We start from the raw sequence: 21,542 nt of genomic DNA, 5'->3' as shown, positions 1-21,542 counted from the left end.
TTTGCTGTTCATCCACTCCCGTTTAATTATTTTATTTAGAAAAGTACACATAGCCATTAAAATGTGCCAGGCACTGTTTTAAATGCATTATAAATATTAACTCATTTAATCCACATGACAAGCCTGTGAAACAGATATAATTATCCTAATGCTAACAAGAGGACACTGGGGCACAGAGCAGTTGGGTAACCTGCCCAAGCTGACACGTGGCAGAGTCAGGGCTTGAGCTTGGGCCGCCTAGCTCTAGTTGATGCTGTTAACTGCCGAGTGAGGTATTTAACAAAAGGAGCTGAGGCATTTATGTATATAATATGCCTTCCCGAAGGCAGTCACGCTAATAAAACCAGGAGTCTCTAGTGAGAAGTTAAGACAAAAATGACAGCAAGAACACAAAGATACTCAGAATGTATAAAGAATAAAAGATACTTCACAGGCTATTTACCATGACAGAATCCTAAGCTCAAGTTCAAGAGTAATCTTCTCTCTCATAACACCAATACCTCTCCCAGTCTATGCGTGAAGACTGCCAGAAATTTTGCTGAAAAGAATCAGCACTTGAAATTTCACAGCAAACTTTTCAGAAAATGTGGCCTGGATCTGAAGAGTCAGAGTAAACTGGTGAGGAACCAACATACACAACATCTCCCATCTCTCCAGAGGTCCCGTGCCTAGAAAGCTCTCAGCAAGGGACCACCTACCAATCAGCCCAAAACACCTCTCCCAAGGCACACAGACCTGTACTGTGGAACATGGGAAACACCAGGCGCTTGTAATTACAGTCAATACAGTTAAATTAAAAATTCAGTTCCTTGAGGCACCTGGGTGGCTCAGTCGGTTAAGCGTCCAACTTCGGCTCAGGCCATGATCTTGCAGTTCATGGGTTCAAGCCCCACGTTGGGCTCTGTGCTCACAGCTCAGAGCCTAGAGCCTGCTTCAGATTCTGTGTCTCCCTCTCTCTCTCTGCCCCCTGCCCCCACCCCTGCTCATGCTCTGTCTCTCTCTCAAAAAATGAATAAACATTAAAAACATTCAGTTCCTCAGTGGCATTAGCCATGTAACAAGTGTACAAGAGCCACCATATTGGACAGCACAGACAGACCATTTTCAGACCACGCAGAAAGACCTACTGGACAGCACACGTTAGATCCTGAGTGTGATTTCTTTTTATGCTTTAGTGTGTTTACACCCAGTGGTGATAATGTCTTTTCCTTTTTACAAACATACAAAATTCAAATTATACTTCATTTCTAGACTGCTAGAAAACTTGCTGAAAGAATCTGCAAATTTCTACTCCCAAGTTCAGTTCCAAACAAGGGGGCAGATTATCTACAAGGTCAAGTAAACTCCTTACCCCTCGGTACCTGGTACCCTAATTTCTTCCTTATTAATGACTGAAAGGTAAAAATCAGGCGAGGAAAGAGGAATTCACTAAAAAGTGCAGCAGTTGGTAAAATCATATATTTTGTTTACAGACTTTAGCTTCATGTTTGGAAGCTGAGCTCTGAGACACACACTCGACTAGTCACACAGGACATCCAGCAAGAGAAGGAGGCAGTGTCCGCACAAACCAATACCCCTGCCGGAAAAATGATGCAAACATGTGCACCACAACATGAGGTAGGTCATATGCCTCCAGGCTTTAAGAAGAAGTGCCCACACAAAACCGTGTCGAAAGTGGAAGTCATGTGGACCAGGGACGGTGGCACCAAATTTCCTACTGACAAAAAAATCTTTTCTTACAACAACTTCTAGCATCCTTAACCTGCATTATTAGTATCCCTAAATCAGGAACACTGCTGTTCATCTCATGTGGGGTCACATCATAGGAAGCCAGGAAAGAAACAATAAAACGGTGAGCAACAGCTTAGCAAGAAAGCACAAATTCTAGGACACTTACACAGACATAGAACCTAAAATCCCAAACTCTCCTTCTCATTCCTCAAGCTGAAGTCCATGAAAGCCTGAACGACTATGTATATGACCAGCAAGAACTGCTTTGTTCTAACACAGATCTTAGTGAATTTAAAAATTTCTCTTCTCTCTGTCCTTTTCTCCATTTCCTATCTCAACCTATATACATACCCCTGTTACTTTCAGTAACACAACTGAATTTGTATGAAACCCTGTGATCTAGAAGTTTCTTTCTACTTCAGATGAAGGAAGTAGAATATTAATAATAACTTATTAATAAGCAGGGCTAATAGGAATCATTAGTATCTGGTCATTTTAAGTTGTGAAAACATCTAAAGCCCCTCAGAAGATGAACATTTTAAATGCAATGACAGTAATAATGAAATTACATACTTGTGACTTCTTGTAAGAAATCCAAACATGGTCGACTACTTCCAGAAATACTTATTGAAACAGCCAATGGGGTCTGTCCTTCATAGTTCCTTGTGTTTGTGTCCGCTCCATAATTATATAACATCCGTGCACAAAGCACATCATCCCTAAGGGCAGACAAATGTAAAGGAGTCTGTCCATCTTCTAAGCGACCCAAGTTTGTGTCTGCTCCTCTCTGAAGGAACATTCGGCAATAAGAGTGATTGCTTTTGATCACAGCGTATCGCAGCAGGAAACCGTTCTGGATGTCAATGTTGGCATTGTGGTCCAGGAGGATCTTCACGCAGCTTGACCTCTCTCGGATGATAGCGAGCTGAAGTGGTGTTGTGCCTTTATCACTGAGCGGGTCGACCTCCGCCTTGAACTCCAGTAGAAGTCGGACAAAAGAGTCCCTCCCATAGTGAGCAGCCACATGGAGGGGAGTCCAGCCGTCATTACTTTTGGCATTAATAATGTCACTCCTGTATTCAGACTCTAACATCAGGCGTGCAATCCGGGCCCGGCCATGCATAGCTGCGTAATGAAGAGCAGTGAAGCCTCCGATCAAGTCCTTAACTGTAGGATCAGCTAGAGTTAAAACCAAAACAAAAACATTAGCAGACTTGAAGACAAAACAATGGTCTCTACCGTGGCACAGGGCATTTAAGACGTTTCCATAAAAATTGCGAAATGACTGAACATTATAATGAACATCAAGTACTTCTTTCCTCAATTGAAGCATAGTTTCATGGAAAATAAATTTTGGTAGAAAGTTATCAAACCTGGGTTAACAGAATGAAAATGACTTACAAAGTATTTAAAAGATAGATGGGCAAAAACAGAGAGTTCAGATCGCCACATCCCCTCTCTTGGCTGATTTAACCAATTGCTTTTGGCTACTCAACTCTCTCATCTCTGTATTGTTTCATGTTTCTCTTCTGTTTTGAACTTTTTGTTTTATTTTCTCTTGTGTTTCTTGGTCTTAAAGAGAAGCATGTGTAGCAACATCTGCTGCTCTAAATTACGGATGTACTGTGGTCTGGCAGGCCATGTTGTTTTAGGGTGTATTAGGTAAAAAAAGAAAAAAAAATATTTTCTGTGGTCTATAAAAATTCCAAAGCATGTAAGATATATGTTAAGTGATCTTGATAAATCATGTTTTCATAAGATAAAAGACTATTCTGGATTCTTAGTTTTACAAGAATTTTGGAGTTTATAAGAATTAAACACCACATTGGGTGAAAAATTCGGAGAAACCTCAGCACTGTATAAATATTATTTTCTAAAACAGTTCCAAAACTCTCTCCTAAATGGATTGATTTCTGGAGAGAAAGAGAGAGAGAGAAATGGGGGGTGGGGGGGTAGGGGATGGTGGGAGGAGGGAGAAGAGGAAAGAATAAAAGAGAAAGAAAAGCAATAATCTATCTGCTATGTCACTGACTTGTCACCTGCCCCCAATCTCTCCTGAAAGCAAGGGTCAGTTCTGTATAGCTCTCTTCCCGCTGGCCTTCCGGGGCTGTGGGTAGAAGAAGTGCTCCTTCCTACTATGTAGGTCACTGCCTGGAGGCTAGCAATTTCACGTGAAAATAAATTGTTCAGACCTAACTACTTAGGATTAAAATGCTTTCTCCTTATAAACATCACCCTTAATTTCTGGTTTGTTCATGAAAGAGAGAAATTCATGAGTGGTTTTCAAACAAACGAAAAGCTTCCCAAGTTATATGATTAAACATTCAAGTACTGTTTACTAAAATGTTATTTCATTCCAAACTATATTAGGACAGCCGTGTCCCTCAGGAAAATCTGTGAGGCAGAAAACTATATATAAAATATTAATAATACTATGGAGAATAAAAATGACAATTAAGAAGTAGTTGCTAACAAAACCTGTAAAAAAGGTTAACATTTTTATGTAAGCTGTGTCAGTTGAATTTATAAAACCACTTAGTATAAACTGACAGTACCCAAAGGTTGTATTACCATTTAAAGAAACTAAGAGTATTCCATCTGCCTTGGCCTTCGCTAAAAGAAAAAGATACAATACCTATTTACTCTGTGACTTAAAAAAAAAAAAAAAAAAAAAAAAAAAAAAAAAAAAAAAAAGCAAAAACATTTAAACAAAGCATTTTGCTGCCATCTGCTGGTATCAGGAATGAACTTCAGCTACTAATGTTTTCGTTTAGACAGCTGACACTGAAGCCTTCACATCTGAAACCTACCTCCCTTATATACAGAGACCAAGTGAAGACAGGCATGAATCTAAAAGAATACCTTTAATTCAAATGAAACAATGAATTTTGCCAAGACTTCCATTTCTAATCTATAATGAGCTGCTTCCAACATTCTTTCTTAACTTGTCAGATTTAAGAATACCTTCTTTTATTTCTCTCACCTTTTTTCATCCACCAGGGGGGTCTTTAAGGTGCCAGCACACAGTCTTGTGTGCATCCTATACTTGCTCTATTTGACAGTTAAGACTGAAAATATGTTACGTGAAATGGCACTAGCATCTTTGGTTTTCCACTTTACTACGTCTTTTTTAGGTGCTACTTACATTTTGGTGCTATACTGAGCTAGGAAAAACAAAGATTAACAGATACAACAAGGATCTGCTCAGTCTCAGAAAAACCATGAAAATGCATTAAGTAAGCACACGCTGGAAACACAGCACAGCAGAGATGTAAATTAACAATGCATGAAATTGTATACTTACTGTCCTCAAGGAATTAACAAATGGGAGACAGAAGACCATTGAGGATGCAAACAAAGATTAATTTAAGAATTATTATTAGCCAGTGCAACAGATAAGAAAAAGATCTCATTTGTGATAGTAACAGAAACCACAGAAATCTAGATAGAAATTAAGAGATGGAGCAAGGCACATGTCAAGACATTTCTTTGAACTCAATTCACTTCATCTGTATCTGCTCAAATGTCCCTTCTGAGAAAAAAACTTTCTCTGAACACTAACAGAGCAGCCCCACCCACCTCATTACTTTGTCTGCTTATAGCAAGCCTCCCTCCCTCCAAGGTGCAACTTACTTTATTTTCTATTTTTATGTTTTTCAAGTGCAACTTATTTTAAACAAGTTATAGTATAGTCTCAAGAAATCCATTTGAATCTACTGAAAAAATTTAAAGTGTGTATAAAAAATGCTTCCCACCAATAGGATTTCTTTTTTTCCAACAGCTTGACTGAGGTACAATAAAATCCACTCACTTTAAACGGAGGTTGATGAACTTTGACAAATTGTATACAGCCATGTAACCACCACCACAATCAAAATATTTCCATCATCTCAAGAAGTTCCTTCCTGTCTCTTTACAGTCAATTCCCTGCCCAGACTCTGGGTCCCAGGCAACCACTAAAGTTTTGCCCTTCCAGAATTTCATAGAAGTGAAATCACATAGTGTGTAGACTTTTGTGTTTGACTTGTTTCACTCAGCAAGATGTTTCTGAAATTCACCCATGTTATCAGTGTGTATCAAAGGTTCATGCCTTTGTATTGCTGAACTGTATTCCATAATATGGATACACATTTATTTATGATTCACCAGCAGGTGGACAATTGTGTTATTTCCAGTTTGAGGCTACTATGAATAAGGCTGTTGTGAACATTCACAACCAAATCTGTAAGTGCATATGATTTCATTTCACTTGGGTAAATACCTAGGCAAGAACTGGCTGGGTCACATATTAAGTGCATGTTTAACTTCCCAAGAAATTGCCACATTGTTTTACTAAGTGGCTATATTTTCTCGTAACTGGGTTTATAATTTAATTGTGTATATATTCTGGATACAAGCTTTTTGTTAGGTATGTTTTATAAATATTTTCTCCTAGTCTCTTGATTGCCTTTTCTTGTTCTATATGGTTTTGTTTTGTTTTTTGAAGAGCGAAGTTTTAAATTTTGATGAAGTCGACTTTTTTTTTGTTTTTTATTGCTTGTGCTTTGTGTGTCCCATTTAAGAAATCTTTGCCCAACACAGTATCACATAGAATTTCTATGTTTTCTTCTAGAAGTGTTATACCTTGTTTTTTAAATTTGAGAGAGAGAAAAAGAGCATGTGTGAGTGGGGGACGGGCAGAGAGAGAGGGAGAGACAGAATCCCAAGCACACTCGGTGCTGTTAGCACAGAGCCTGATGTGGGGCTTGAACTCACACGAACCGTGAGATCATGACCTGAGGTGAAATCAAGGGTCAGAATGAGCCACGCAGGCGCCCCTAGAAGTGTTCAACTTTCAACTCATATTTAGAAGAATGACTTATTGCTAGCTGATTTCTGCGTACAGTGCGATCAGATCAAGGTTCACTGTTTTCCACACAGGTATCTAGTTGTCCAGCACAATCTGTTGTAAAAACTATCTTTTTCCCAATGATTTATGCTTGTGCCACTGCTGAAAACCATTTACCATACGCAAGTATGGGTCTATTTCCAAACCCTATCCTGTTCTATTGACCTAAAAGTGTATCCATACACCAATAGTGGCTTGTCTTGATTACTGCAGCTTTACAGTAAGTTTTGATAGCAGGTAGTATATATCCTCAAACCTTTTTAAAAACTTTTTTGGCCAATAAATTTTGGAATCGACAATTTCTTCAAACAAACCTGCGGGATTTTGATTGGAACTTCATCACCTCTAAAAATGGAAACCATCCCCTAATACTTTAAATAATACTGATTCTTCCAAACATGAACATGAAATATCTATTTATTTAGGTCTTCTTTGATTTCCATCAGGAATGTTTTGTACTTTTTCAGTGTGTAGGTCTTGCACATCTTTCATTACATTTATTGCTAAATATTTTAAGTTTTGTTGGTATAGTAATGCAGTTTCAAAATTTCATTTTCCAAGTATTAAGTGCTGATATAGAGAAATAAGGTTCATTATATACTGACCTATGTATTGTCTACCTAACTAAATTTTAGTTCAAGCACATTATTGTATATTTGTTATGCTAGTCTATGTACACAATTACATTCTGTGCGAAGAAAGCTTCATTTCTTCCTTTCCAATCCACAGGCCTCTTATTTAAACAAGAGTTGAATAAAAGTGGTAAAAACATCTACTCTTGCCTTATTCCTGATCTCGGAAAGCAATAGGCAATTCACCATTTACTGTGATGCATATTATAGCTTTTCTTAGGTGCCTTTCCTTAGGTTTTAGAAGTTATCTTCTGCTTCTTGTTTGCTGAGTCTTTATTGATGAATGGGTATTTCATATTGTCACATGCATCTTCTGCATCTATTGAAATGATCACTTGGTATTTACTTTAGTTCTATAGACACTGGAAATTACCATGCTTTTCATATCTTAAACCTTACATTCCTGGGGTAAACTGTAGTTGGCCATGATGTAATATTCTTTTTGTTGTATACTGATAAGATTTGCTAGTATTTTGTCCAGGATTTTTTTTTTTTTTTAATCTATTGTCACAAAGGATACTGGTATATAGTTTTCATTTCTTTCAGTGTCTATTTGGTTTTGTATCAGGGCACTGCAAACCTTGTACAGTACATTTGGAAGTGTTCCCTTAGAGTTTGGGTAGTGCTGTTATTGTTTATTTTTTTTAATATTTGAAATAATTCAACAGAGAAGGCAGCTGGGCCTGAAGTTTCCTTAGTGAAAAGTTTTAATTATCAACAAAATTCTCCAGTATAGGGCTATTAAATTGTTTTATTTCTCCTTGAGTCAGTTTTGACAATTTGTGTCTTTCAAGGAACTGGTTCATTTCTTCTGAATGGCATAAAGGTGTCCATTATATCCCTTATTACCCTTTTAATGTCTGTAGGATCTGTCCATACATAATACTGGTGATATGTCTTTTATTTTCTTCATCAGTTTTCCCCATCATTTTCCCATCTTTGATCCCACTGATTTGTCTTCTATTATTCATTCCTATTATTACTTTGGGTGTAATTCCAGCAGTACATAGAAACTGTTCCAATACAGCTCTTTTCCCCTCCCCTCTCCTTTGTGCTACCATCGTCAAATATATTACATCTCTACATAAGCCTAACAGCAGTTTTATACTTGTCTTATACTGTTGTCTTTAAGAGATGAAAAGGAGGAAAATACATTTATACTGTTTACGGCAGAATGATTCTAAGGTGGCCCCTCCCATAATCCCTGCCTCTTCACGTCCATGCCTTTCTGTAATCCTCTCCCGGCCAGTTGTAAGCAGAACGTAGGACTTCCTTCTAACCCAAGAGTGTGGCAAAGGTGATGGCCTGTCACTACTGTGATTGTGTTCTGTTATATGAGATTCCATCTTGCCGGCAGACTCGCTATAGCGACTCTCCTTGCTGACTTGATGAGGTAAGGAGCACGGGTGGGAAAGCCTACAGGACAAGAACCTGCAGCAACCACTGGAACCTCCAGCCAACAGCCAGCAAGCAGCTGAAGTGCTCAGTCCTAGAAGCCCAAGGAAATTAACCTGGTAACAACCTGAATGAGCTTGGAAGCAAATTTTTCTCTATTCAAGCCTACAGATGAAAACATGCTGGCCAACACTTTAAAACTGTAGGGTAATAAATGTGCACTGTTTTAAGCCATATGTTTGTGTAGTTTGTTGCACAGTAATAGAAATGAATATACTGTTTGTTAGATGTACCTGAGTGATTACCTTTACCAGTGATCTTTATTTTTTTGTATGAAAAACAAAGGACAGTTTTGTTAGACATAAAATTCTTGATTGACAGTTTGTTTTCAGCAATTAGAATATGTCATCCCACTGCCTTTTGTCCACTGTGGTTTCTTAGGCGAAATTAGCTGTTAATCTTACCAAGGAATTCTTGTACATAATGAGATACTTCTCTAGGTGCTTTTAAGATTTTCTCTTTGATGGGGCGCCTGGGTGGCGCAGTCGGTTAAGCGTCCGACTTCAGCCAGGTCACGATCTCGCGGTCCGTGAGTTCGAGCCCCGCGTCGGGCTCTGGGCTGATGGCTCAGAGCCTGGAGCCTGTTTCCGATTCTGTGTCTCCCTCTCTGTCTGCCCCTCCCCTGTTCATGCTCTGTCTCTCTCTGTCCCAAAAATAAATAAAAACGTTGAAAAAAAAATTAAAAAAAAAAAAGATTTTCTCTTTGGTTCTGGCTTTCCACAGTTTGACTACTATGTGTATAGATGAGTTTATCCTACTCGGAGTTTGCTGAACTCCTCAGATGTGTAGTTTAATATTTTCCATCAAATGTGGGAAGCTGTGGCTATTATTTCTTTAAATATTTTTTTCTGCCTCTTCCTCTCTCTCCTCTCTTTTCTGGCTCTCCCATTATGCCTCAGGCATATGTCAGTATTCTTGATAATGTCCCACAGGTGTGTGGGGCTCTATTTTTGTTGTTGTTCTTTTTTTGTATGTTCCCCAAACTGAAATAATGTCTGTTAATCAATTTTCAAGGTCACTGACTCCTTCTTCTGCCAGTTCAAAGTTCTGACTACTTGATGAGTCACTGTCATCACATTTTCCTTTAATTCTCTGAATGTGGTATCTGTCCTTAGTTCTTTGAACACATTTATAATAGCTGCTCTGAAATTTTGTTAACTAAGTATATAGCATCTGGGCCCCTCCAGAGACACTTTCTATTAGCCAGCTTTATTTCCTGTGTATGAGCTATACATTCCTGTTTCTTAAGCATGTCTCACAATTTTTCTGAAAACTAAAGATTTTAGACTATATTGTAGCAACCCTTGATTGTATCCAGGTGGGATGCCATTGCTGTTTGTTTTAGTGAAATGGGCAGGCTAACTATACAAAATCTGTCTCCTCTGCAGTATGCAGCCACTTGCATGTCTGCTTAGCTGTTAATATTATTAAATTCTGGCTTCTAGGGGCCACTACCAAGAATAACTTATGTTTGGCAAAAACAACTCTCTTTGACCAATGACTGGTCAGAGGTTGTACTTAAACATCTCTAATGAGCAAGGCTCCCACACTTTTTGCTAACGTGAGATGTATACAGGTTGAGGCACACATTCAATATTCAGTGAAGCTCTAATCTTCTGGTCTCCTGTTCAGCCAGGGTTGAGTCGATAACTGGGGTCCTTTGTGGTCTTTCTTAAGCATGCATGTAGCCTTCCAAATTCCCAGGAATATACAGAAGCTTAATAAAGCTCAAATGGCTGTCTCATTCTCCAGGTCTCCTATTAAATGTGAGGGTACTGTGTTGCTTGCTCCAACCAGTATCACAGCCTGAGGCAGCTGTGTTGTTGGCCTTTCTAGATTGTTTGCCACCTAATTTGAGACCATTGTTATTTTCAACAATGAGCTCCAAAAGCAGGTCTGCCCACTGGCAGCAAGGAGAATGCCAGTCCTCATGATAACGTGCCATAGAAATTGTTGGGGGACAGAAAGGGCGGATGGGGGCAGCCACTCTGAGTTCAGTTTCTTACGGTAAAAACTTGGATAACTGGTATAAAATTCTTTTCTACTATAAGCAGTGAAAGTTATAAATTTCTCTCTAAGCACCAAATACATCCCACAAATTTTGATATATTGTATTTTCATTAGCATTCAGTTCAGAACACTGTTTAATTTCCAAACATCTGAGGCTCTTCTAGATATCCTATTGTTGTTGATTTCTAATAAAATTCCACCGTAGTCAGAGAACATATTCTTACAATTTCATAAAATTTACTGAGACTTTATCCTGGTATCCTATCATGTACGCATGAAAAAAATCACGTACGCAGGAAAAAAAATGTAAATTCTGAAGGTGCTGGGTGCAGTTTTCAAAAATCTCAATTAAGTCAATGTGTTTGATGTTTTTCAGATTTTCTCTAGTTATTGATTTCTTTATCTAGTTGTTCCATCAACTGCTGCAGGATGTTAAAATTTTCAACTGTGACTGTATAACTGTCCATTTTTCCCTTTAATTATCAATTTTTTGCCTCATGTATTTTGGCCTCTCTTACTGTGTACACATCCCATGATCCTTACTCCTCCTTCTTCAGTTCTGGTACTAGTTTATGTCTTAAAATAGATTTTATATGTTAGCCATAGCTACTCTGGCCTTCACTTAATTACCATTTGCATGGTGTATCTTTATCCATTCTACTTTCAACCTATCTGTATCTCTATAGCTAAAGTGTATCTCTTATAGGCAGCATTTCATTGAATCTTGTCTACTCCTTTTTGACAATTTCTAGCTTCTAACTGGGAGTGTTTAGTCCATTTAATATTTAATATAATTATTGATACTTAGATGAGCTTAGATCTGCCATTTTGTTTTCCATTTATCTCCTCTCTTGTTCCCCTTCTTCCCTTTACTGCCTTTTTTATACTCTTAGGTCATTTTTTTAGTATTTTATTTTAATTTCTCTATTGACTTTTTAGCTATATAATAAAACCTTGGTTTGCGAGCACAATTCATTCCAGAAACATGCTTGTAATCCAAAGCATTTGTATATCAAGGCGAATTTCCCCATAATAATGGAAACTCAGATGCGTTCCACAACCCAAAAATATTCATATAAAAATGATTACAATACTGTAATACAATACAAAATAATAAAGAAAATACAAAATATAAAGAAAAACAAACAAATTAACCTGCACTTACCTTTGAAAACCTTCGTGGCTGGTGTGAGGGAGACAACAGAGAGGAGGGTTATTTGTACAGGACGACTTTTGCTAGCATTAACGAATCACAGCTATCTACTGACTCAAGGGAATCATTTTCTTTTTGTGCAACTTTATCAAGGAACCTATCCATTGACCCTTGCTTTTGCCTCCTTTTGAAGACTTCACAGAAATGTAACACTGCATTGACGATCAACCACAATCCCACAGCAAGAGAGAGAGAAGAACCACTGGCTCCATTGTGATCACATGATATCTGGCGTCAAGTACAACTCATATTGCAAGACATTGCTCATTTATCAAGCTAAAATTTATTAGAAATGTTTGCTCGTCTTGCAGAACACTCACAGAACAAGTTACTCGCAATCCAAGGTTTTACTACTGTACATCTTTGTTTTTGTTTTGTTTTTTTTTTTTAGTGGTTGGTCTAAAGATTGGAATATACATACTAACCTGGCCAAAATCATAACCAGATTTGTATAGATGTACTATGATATGCATCTCATTTGTATTTAAAAGCAAAATCCTCAAATCAGGAAAATACACAGATGAACACCATACCGTAGTTCACTATACATGTGATTACTCTTTAAAAAAAGGTTTGGGAAGCACCAAATACAATTAGCTAAGTTACACAGGCACAGGCATTGCGTGGAGGTCTAAAACAGTTATACATTGTGCTGTATTAACACAGGATAGAAAGGCAACAGTGACGGAGGAAAAAAAAAATCTAGACAAATACCTAAAACTTTGCTAAGAATTCACCAAAAAATACAAAGTTGGAAAGTCAGATGGTATAATGTCTCCAAACAGGATTTCTCCCAGAAACAAATTTTTTCATTAATGAAAAACTGAAAATTTAGAAAAGCAGCAGCACAAAAACCCAGCATTTCCTGATAATTACTCTCACCACTGACAGTAGGCTTGCAGCTTTTCTTCTATACCTTTTAAAAAATTACACATACTTGTGATTACAGTCTACCAATTTAATCATTTCTCTGTATTTGGGCATGAGAATTTTAAAAAATTATATGAAATGAAGGGTGAAATTTTCAGACACAAAAAAATTCCTTCATTTAAGATGAATTTATTGGAATAAATTAATTAGAAGTAAATTTACTGGACAAAAAGATCTTCCAATTCTAAGGATCTAATACATACTTTCAAACTGCTTTCTAGAAGTGCTTTCATAAATTCCTACCATTAATGTTTCTTCTTTATCACATTTGGGATAATAATTTGCAAAATCTTTCCTTTTTGAAAAGCTAAAAATAATTTCTCACCACACTGCTATGGATTTCTTTGATTCATCCCTTACCTCTCTAACTTATTTTCATGTGTTTCACCATGACGATTTTACCTACTGTATCAAGAAGAACTCTGAGATTCTTTCCTCAGGTTCCTATGGGGATGTGCTTTACGGACTTAACTTCTACTGCCCTCCAGGTTAGTTACATGAACCCAATCTAAAGATAAATAATCCCACCTAAGATAGGGTCTCTTAATGTTATTTTTATAAAATGTCCAACATGATCTTAGAATTTTTAGAGAGATTCCTAATGGGAAAATGAAGATGATAGTAATAATGGGTTTCTTATACTTTCCACTATAATACAGATTCTTCTGCGTAACTTCAACAGCACACTAATCTGAACAGGAAGATTAAGAATTTGTAATATACTATCACTAATTATTATATTAGTTATTATATTACTAATATATTATATTATGTGTCCAATATTTGATGTTACTGTTGTAATGGTTTGGGGTACCATGAACCATATCCACATAAGATGGGAATAATAAGCAACAGCAACTAGCCATTACCCCATCTTTCTCCCTCTCCTTCCTGTCCCCTGAGACCTAACAATACTGAAACTAGGCTAATTTATAACCCTATAATGGCCTGTAAGTATTCAAGTGAAAGGGAAGAGCCATGTGTCTCCCACTTTAAATCAAAAGCTAGAAATGATTTAAGCTTAGTGAGGAAGGCATGTCGAAAGCCAAAATGGGCTGAAAGCTAGGCCTCTGGAGCCCGCTAGCAAAGCTGTGAATGCAAAAGGAAAGTTCTTGAAGGAAATGAAAAGTGCTACTCCAGTGAACACACAAATGATCAGAAAGCAAAACAGTCTTATTGCTGATATAGAGAAAGTTTTCGTGGTCTGGACAGAACATCAAACCAGCCACAAGCTCCCTTAAGCCAAAGCCTAGTCCAGAGCCAGGTCCTCACTCTCTTCAATTCTGTGAAGGCTCAGAGAGAGGAGGAAGCTGAAGAGGAAGAATTTGAAGCTAGCAGGTTGGTTCATGAGGTTTAGGGAAAGAAGCCGTCTCCATAACATCAAAGTGTAAGGTGAGCGTCAAGTGCTGATGTAGAAGCTGCAGCAAGTTCTCCAGAAGATCTAGCTGAGATAGTTAATGAAGGTGAGTACACTAAACAATAGATTCTCAACGTACACAAAACAGCTTTCTATCGGAAGAAGATGGATGCCATGTGGGACTTTCGAAGCTCAAGAGGAGAAGTCAATGCCTGGTATCGAAGCTTCCAAGGACAGGCTGACTCTTTTATCAGGGGCTAACGTGGCTGGTGACTTTGAGTTGAAGCCAGTGCTCATTTACCATTTCGAAAATCCTGGGGTCCTTAAAAGTCAACTAAATCTACTCTGCCAATGCTCTATAAAGGGAAAAACAAAGCCGGGATGACAGCACATCTGTTTACAACACGGATAACATACCATTCTAAGCCTACCTTTGAGACTTCCTGCTGGGAAAAAAAAGATTCCTTTCAAAATGTGACTGCTTGTTGACAATACACCTGGTCACCCAAGAGCTCTGATGGAGATGTACAATGAAATTAATGTTGTTTTCATGCCTGCTAACACAACATCCATTCTGCAGCCAATGGTTCAAGCAGTAATTTCAACTTTTAAATCTTACTACTTAAGAAATATATTTTCTAAGGCTACAGCTGCCATACACAGTGATTCCTCTGATGGATTCAGGGAAAGAAAATTAAAAACCTTCTGGAAACAATTCACCACTCTAATTGTAGTTAAGGACATTTGTGATTTGCAGGAAGAGGTAACATATCAACATGAATAAGAGTTTGGAACAAGTTGATTCCAACCCTCATGGATGATTTCCAGGGTTCAAGACTTCAGAGGAAGAAGGGACTGCAGCTGTGGTGGAAACAGCAGGAGAACTAGGATTAGCAGTGGAGCCTGAAAGGGGCACCTGGATGGCTCAGTTGGTTGAGCATCCGACTTTGGCTCGGGTCACGATCTCGTGGTCTATGAGTTTGAGCCCCGCATCGGGCACTGTGCTGACGGCTCGGGGCCTGGAGCCTGCTTCAGATTCTCTCTCTCTCTCTCTCTCTCTCTCTCTCTCTCTGCCCCTCCCCTGCTCATTCTCTCTCTCTCTCTCTCTCTCTCAAAAATGAATAAATATGGGGGCGCCTGGGTGGCACAGTCGGTTAAGCGTCCGACTTCAGCCAGGTCACGATCTCGCGGTCCGTGAGTTCGAGCCCCGCGTCGGGCTCTGGGCTGATGGCTCAGAGCCTGGAGCCTGTTTCCGATTCTGTGTCTCCCTCTCTCTCTGCCCCTCGCCCGTTCATGCTCTGTCTCTCTCTGTCCCAAAAATAAATAAACATTGAAAAAAAAATTAAAAAAAAAATGAATAAATATGAAAAAAAATTTTTTTTAAAAAGGAGTGGAGCCTGAAGATGGAATTGAACTGCATCTCACAATCTAACTTGAACAGTGAGAAATTGCTTCTTACAGGTAAGCAAATAAAGCGGTTTCTTGAGACAGAATCTACTTCTGGTGAAGATGCTATGAAGGTTGTTGAAATAACGAAGGACATAAACTTAGTTGATACATAAACTTAGTTGATAAAGCAGTGGCAGGGTTTGAGGAATGACTCCAATTTCGAAAGAAGTTGTGGGCAAAATGCTATCAAGCAGAATCGCATGCTACAGAACAATGTTCACGAAAGGAAGAGGCAATCGATGTGGCAAACTTCACTGTCATTTGAAGAAATTGCCACAGCCACCACACCCTTCAGCAACCACCACCCTGATCAGCCAGCAGCCGTCAACATGGAGGCGAGACCCTCCACCAGCAAAAGGATTAGGACCGGTTGAAAGCTCAGATGATGGTTAGCATTTAGCAATTAAGTAGTTTTTAATTAAGGCATGTAGAAATATTTTTAAACATAATGCACACTTAACAGACTACAGTATAGTATCAACATAACCCTTACGTGCACTGGAAAAACAAAAATTCATTGACTTGCTTTACTGTGATAGTCACTTTATTGACGTCGTCTGGAACCCAACCTGCTCATCTCCAAGGAATGCCTGCAAAGCAGCAAAATGTAATTTACCTGCACAAGCTAATGTTTTATATCTGTGAGACCTAACACAGTAGCTACTAGTTACATGTAGCTATCGAGCACTTGAACCATGGCTACTCTCAATGAAGAACTGAATTTTTTAAATTTCATTTAGAATTTATTTTTTAATTTCTTTTAAAATTTCATTTAAATGTAAATAGCCATGCCTGCTACGGACAGCCTAGGATTAAATAAGAAAGAGAACCTCACTTTTTTTTTTCTACCTTCTGGAATAGAGACAGCATCAACTAACCAAGTCAAACTTGCTCATTTTCTCAGTGAAACTGGATTCCTCCCACAGGACCAACAAGTATGGCTTCACACAGCTGTTTCCTGACCAGGCTTCCCTGGTGGCCATATCACTGGCATCCCAGTAGGGTCCCAGGCAGCCTGTTATCTCTGCATTTGGGTTAGAGCTGATCATTCACTAGCGGTTTCACTGTACAGGTGAACAGGTATTACAGTGGTGAATGGTTTGTATTAAGCATCTGTGTCTTTTCTTTTTAATTTTTTTTAATGTTTATTTATTTTTAAGAGAGAGACACAGCACGCGAGTGGGGGAGGAGCAGAGAGAGAGAGAGAGAGAGAGAGAGAGAGAGAGAGAGAGACAGCATCGGAAGCAGGCTCCAGGCTAAGCTGTCAGCACAGAGTCCAATGCAGGGCTCAAACTCACAAACCATGAGATCGTGACCTGAGCCGAAGTCGGACGTTTAACCAACTGAGCCCTCCAAGCTGCCCCTATGTCCCCTTTTTCTTAATTGCATTTGGTGAACTTTCAGCTGCTCATTCAATGGCAACTCTTTCTCCCCCAGGCCCCAGACCTCAGTTATCTTGATTTCTTTTCACTGCCACCACATGGCCAACTAATCTATCAGCAAAGCCTGTTGGCTCCATTTTCAAAACCTCTCCTGACCACTTCTCAACGTAGGACCACTTCTCAACTCATCCTTCTTGTCTAGGATGAGCCACTAGCATCTCCTGCCTCAACTATTCCAAAGCTTCCCGACAGGTCTTCCCCTTTATCTTTTGCTCCTCTACAATCTACCTCCTTAAGCCAGAGTGAGCCCTTCAGTAAGGTCTTCTCATTCTTCAGTTGAGAAGCCTTCGATGGTTTTCCATTCTCAGTTGGAACAAAGTCCAAAGCCTTTTTGAACCTTCAAGGACCTACGGAACACGCCAGCTCATCATCTCTTTAGCCTCTCTCCCATCGTTCTGTTCTTGCTGTAGTCTTCCTGGCTTTTTCTTCAAAGTGCTAAGTACGTTCCCTTCCCAGAACTTGTGCAGCACTCGCTTGTTCCCTTTGCCTCTTTAAAAAAAAATTTTTTTAATGTTTATATTTTAGAGAGACAGTGTGCAAGCAGGGGAAAGACAGTGTGCAAGCAGAGACAGAATCTGAAGCAGCTTCAGGCTCTGAGTGGTCAGCACAGAGCCCAATGCAGGGCTTGAACTCGTGAACCACAAGATGATGACCTGAGCCAAAGTTGGCCGCTTAACCGGGGCCACCCAGGTGCCCCATTGTTCCCTTTATCTTTAACGTTTTTCTCCCAGATATTCTCATGGTATGGTCTTCATTTCTTCCAGGACTCAATTCAAACAGCACACTGGAGGCCTTCCCTAAATACCTAATTTAAAACAAAATCCTGTATACCTCTTTATCCCTTCTCTGCTTCACCTTTCTTCACAGCACTGATCACCACCTGACATTGTACATTTCACCATCAATTTCCTTCACTTAGAAATGTTTAAGGGCTGGGGCGCCTCGGTGGCTCAGTCAGTTAAAGCGACTGACTCTTGATTTTGGCTCAGGTCATGATCTCAAGCCACTCATTGGGCTCTACGCTGATAGTGTGGAGCCTGCTTGAGTCAGCTCAGGTCTTCATATCACCGTCCGTGAGATCAAGCCCCACATCAGGCTCCATGCTGATAGTGCAGAGCCTCCTTGGGTTCTCTCTCTATGCCCCATCCCCACTTGCACACGCTCGCTCTCTCTAAACAAATAAACTTAAATACAAAAAAAAACGAAATGTAAGTGCCATGACAGCACTTTATTTTGTTGCTGTATTCCCATTATGTTCAGAACAGTGCCTGACACATAGCAGGTGCTCAATAAATGTGTTTAGAGTGGGGTGCAGGAAAATGAGACCAGAGTTCTGATCAGGAAGCAGGCACCCACCTGCTCTTGCTGAGATTGCAGGCCCTTTTACTAAGTTCACATACTATCACTAGTGAATTTGCTAAAATGCATCCGTTTCTGCCACTCCTATCAGATGTCAAGTGGCTAATAGAGTCCATAGAATAAATTATTGGATATGCTCTAATCATACTGAACTTTTCTCAGTTCCTAAAACCAAACATGTTCCTTTCTTCTTCTACCCTTCACACTCAGTGTCCTATGTGTTTCAAAAATCCCACATCTCTGTCCTTCCACTGCCCCATCCCTGCCCCACCTTTCAGGATCTCAAGTCAAACCATATTTTCTCTAGTAAACCTCTTTTGCTGTGGCCCCCACATCCACCACTGCAACAGTGGGGACTTTTTATACCCGGCACTTAGCTCACTCTGTTGGAACTGCATTGTATCCGTATAGGCAGGCCACACTGTCATAGCTAAGACAGTGGATTTGAACCCTAGCTCCACGATTTATGAGGTGAATGGCCTTGGGCAAATTATTTCCCATTCGGTGGCTCAGTTTTCTCAATGGAAAAACTACTACTCACCCTCACAGAGCTGCTGTGAAGCATTAGGCTACTACTAAGTGCTCAATAAGCATTGGCTATAAATCTATCCAGCCACTTGACTATGAAGGACCAGACAGCTAGCACAACGCTCATTCTGTACCTTGGTGCCTGGCGCAGAGCCTGGCATATGTTAGGTACCCAATGAATATTTGCAGAATAAATACATGAATAAGTGATTTAAGGAGGACCAACGGGCCACCTCATCTAACTATCTCTATGAACCTTCCCCCACCCTCATGGGACTGGGGGCCAGGAGGAGGAGGGGAAGAGAAATGAACCTTTGTTTTTTGTGGCTTATTTTGCTCACTTACCCACATTTGAACTGGACTTCAGTTCACCTTAATACCAATCACAAGAGAAGCTTATTAACAGGAGGGGGGGCCAATCTGGAAATTTTCAAGCTCTTAAAGAAACCATGGTTTTAGGACAAGAGCAGGTAGGTCAAATTCAAACACTTTTCTAATCCCACCACAAGACTGGCCCATTTTCAACCAATATTCAATATTTTTAAAGAAAGGATTAGTCTTGTCTCTGTATGGCTGGGGAGCAATTCTGTGAGATAGCTGGTATGGGTTTCCTCTCTCTCTCATTGAGAACAAAGAAGATATGGGTGCTACCCTCCGAAGCTTCAACAGGAGATAAAGACATTAAACAGAATAGTACACAAATAAATCATTACACTTGTGATAGAAGCTAGAAAAAAAAGGTACAGACAATAATATCATACAACAGAAGGATCTGCCCAAGTCTGGATGATAAGAGATTTCCTTGAGAAAGTGACACATGAGAGCTGACAAAGAAGCGGGCATGAATGAGGTGAAAGTGGTAGCAGCAGGGTGAGCAGGGGGACTCAGCAGGTCCTGCGCATAGGCCTCTGGGCTCAGTGGATGTGAATGAACACAGAGAGGCTGCGGCTCAAAGATGAAGCTGGAAAGATATCACAGAGGAGCCAGAACAATGAGGGTCATGTAGGTCACATTAAGAATTTTGACTATTACCCTAAGAGAGATGGAAAACTTTCAGTGATTTTAAAAAGGAAATATTTTCATTTTAATTTTTTTAATGTTATTTATTTTTGAGAGAGAGGGAGAGAGGAGGGAGAGAGAAGGAGAGAGAAAGAGAGAGCGAGAGAGACAGAGTGCAAACAGGGGAGCAGCAGAGAGACAGGGAGACAGAATCAGAAGCAGGCTCCACGCTGTCAGCACAGAGCCCGATGCAGGGCTCGAACTCACAAGCCGTGAGATCATGATCTGAGCTGAAGTCGGATGCCCAAATGACTGAGCCACCCAGGCGCCCCATTTTAATTTTCATCACAGATCATTCTGTTTGGAGACTGGCTGGGAGGGGGCAAGACTGGAAGCAGGGATGAAGGAGAACATCATCACAGTCCTGGTGAGGCACGAGGATTCCTCACCCAAATGTGGGGCAGTGCCTCCAATGAAAAGAAATGAGAAGATCTGGCAACTATTTAGAAGAGCGTCAAGGGTGGTTTCTAGACTGCTGGCCTAGCAGGCTGTGGTGCCGTTAGCTATAAAAGAACATGTCCAAGCAGCAGCCTGTGCTGTGTGTGAGCCAGGAACGTGCAGAGGCTTAACACGCAGCTGGACACACTGGTCTAGAGGTCAGAAGGCAGGCTTAGACTAAACACAGAGCACTGAGAAGCATTACCTGCGGCCAAGGGCACAGGGAAGGAGGAAAGTTCTTCTCCTGTTAACGTTTCCAAATTGATATATAACGTGCTAGGAAAAAAATACTTCCCAAACCTCCTAATTCTGTTAGGGTAACAGGAGTGAGTAAAAGGTGCTATGTAAAAACAATTGAGAGGCTTCTCCAAAACATTTAGTTCTATTGTTTTAAAATTTTATAAGAAAACATAAAGGGCTAAGAGTAGCCAAAGCATCCTTAAAGAACAGGATAACAAGGAGACTTGCCATACCCGCCTCCTCCTGCAAATCAAAACTTTAATTACAGAGTGATATTAATTATAACAGTATTATACTAACTCAGGGTTATACCAACAGACACTAGACTCAATGGAACCATGCATATATGAAAACTTTATATCTGAGCCAGAAAGACACAGCAATGAGGACAGAAGTGATGACTGAGGCTACCCTTATGGGGAAAAAGTATGAAATTGTACCTGACCATCTCATACTAGACACCAAAATCAACTCTGGAATAGATTAAGGACCTATGTGCCATAAAACTTTTTAGAAGAAAATACAGGCAAATAATGACCCACTGGCACGGTGTGCAAGACACAAAAAGCACACATCCTAAGGCAGATGAAAAATAAAATTCAACTACAATAAAATGCAAACTTCTGCCCAACAAAAACAAACATGACATCAAGAAGATAAAGCTAAAACCAGAGAGAAGATTGGCACAACACATATCTAACAAAGAAGAATATACGAACAATTCCTACAAGCCAATAAGAAAATGATCAGCAAAGCAGCCCAGTGTTGCAATGTTTTGTTACTCAAATGTCATTTCGGGGGGGGGGGGGGG

General features: G+C 39.7%; 1 protein-coding gene across 2 annotated transcripts in view; it reads right to left on the bottom strand.

Annotated features, from left to right (window-relative positions):
- The window catches only part of ASB7 (ankyrin repeat and SOCS box containing 7), a 52,962-nt gene that overhangs the window by 17,061 nt on the left and 14,359 nt on the right, over positions 1-21,542 (bottom strand). For both annotated transcript variants that reach the window (XM_040493805.1, XM_040493804.1), the window contains exon 5: positions 2,305-2,910. In XM_040493805.1, coding sequence (XP_040349739.1) covers positions 2,305-2,910 — 606 coding nt within the window. The remainder of the gene's footprint in view (positions 1-2,304; positions 2,911-21,542) is intronic.

Source organism: Herpailurus yagouaroundi, unplaced genomic scaffold (genome assembly GCF_014898765.1).
Source record: "Herpailurus yagouaroundi ecotype Mexico unplaced genomic scaffold, PumYag 185, whole genome shotgun sequence".
NCBI classification, from domain to species: domain Eukaryota; kingdom Metazoa; phylum Chordata; class Mammalia; order Carnivora; family Felidae; genus Herpailurus; species Herpailurus yagouaroundi.
Note: the sequence above shows the minus strand (reverse complement) of the source record. Positions and strands in the feature narration are given on the sequence as shown.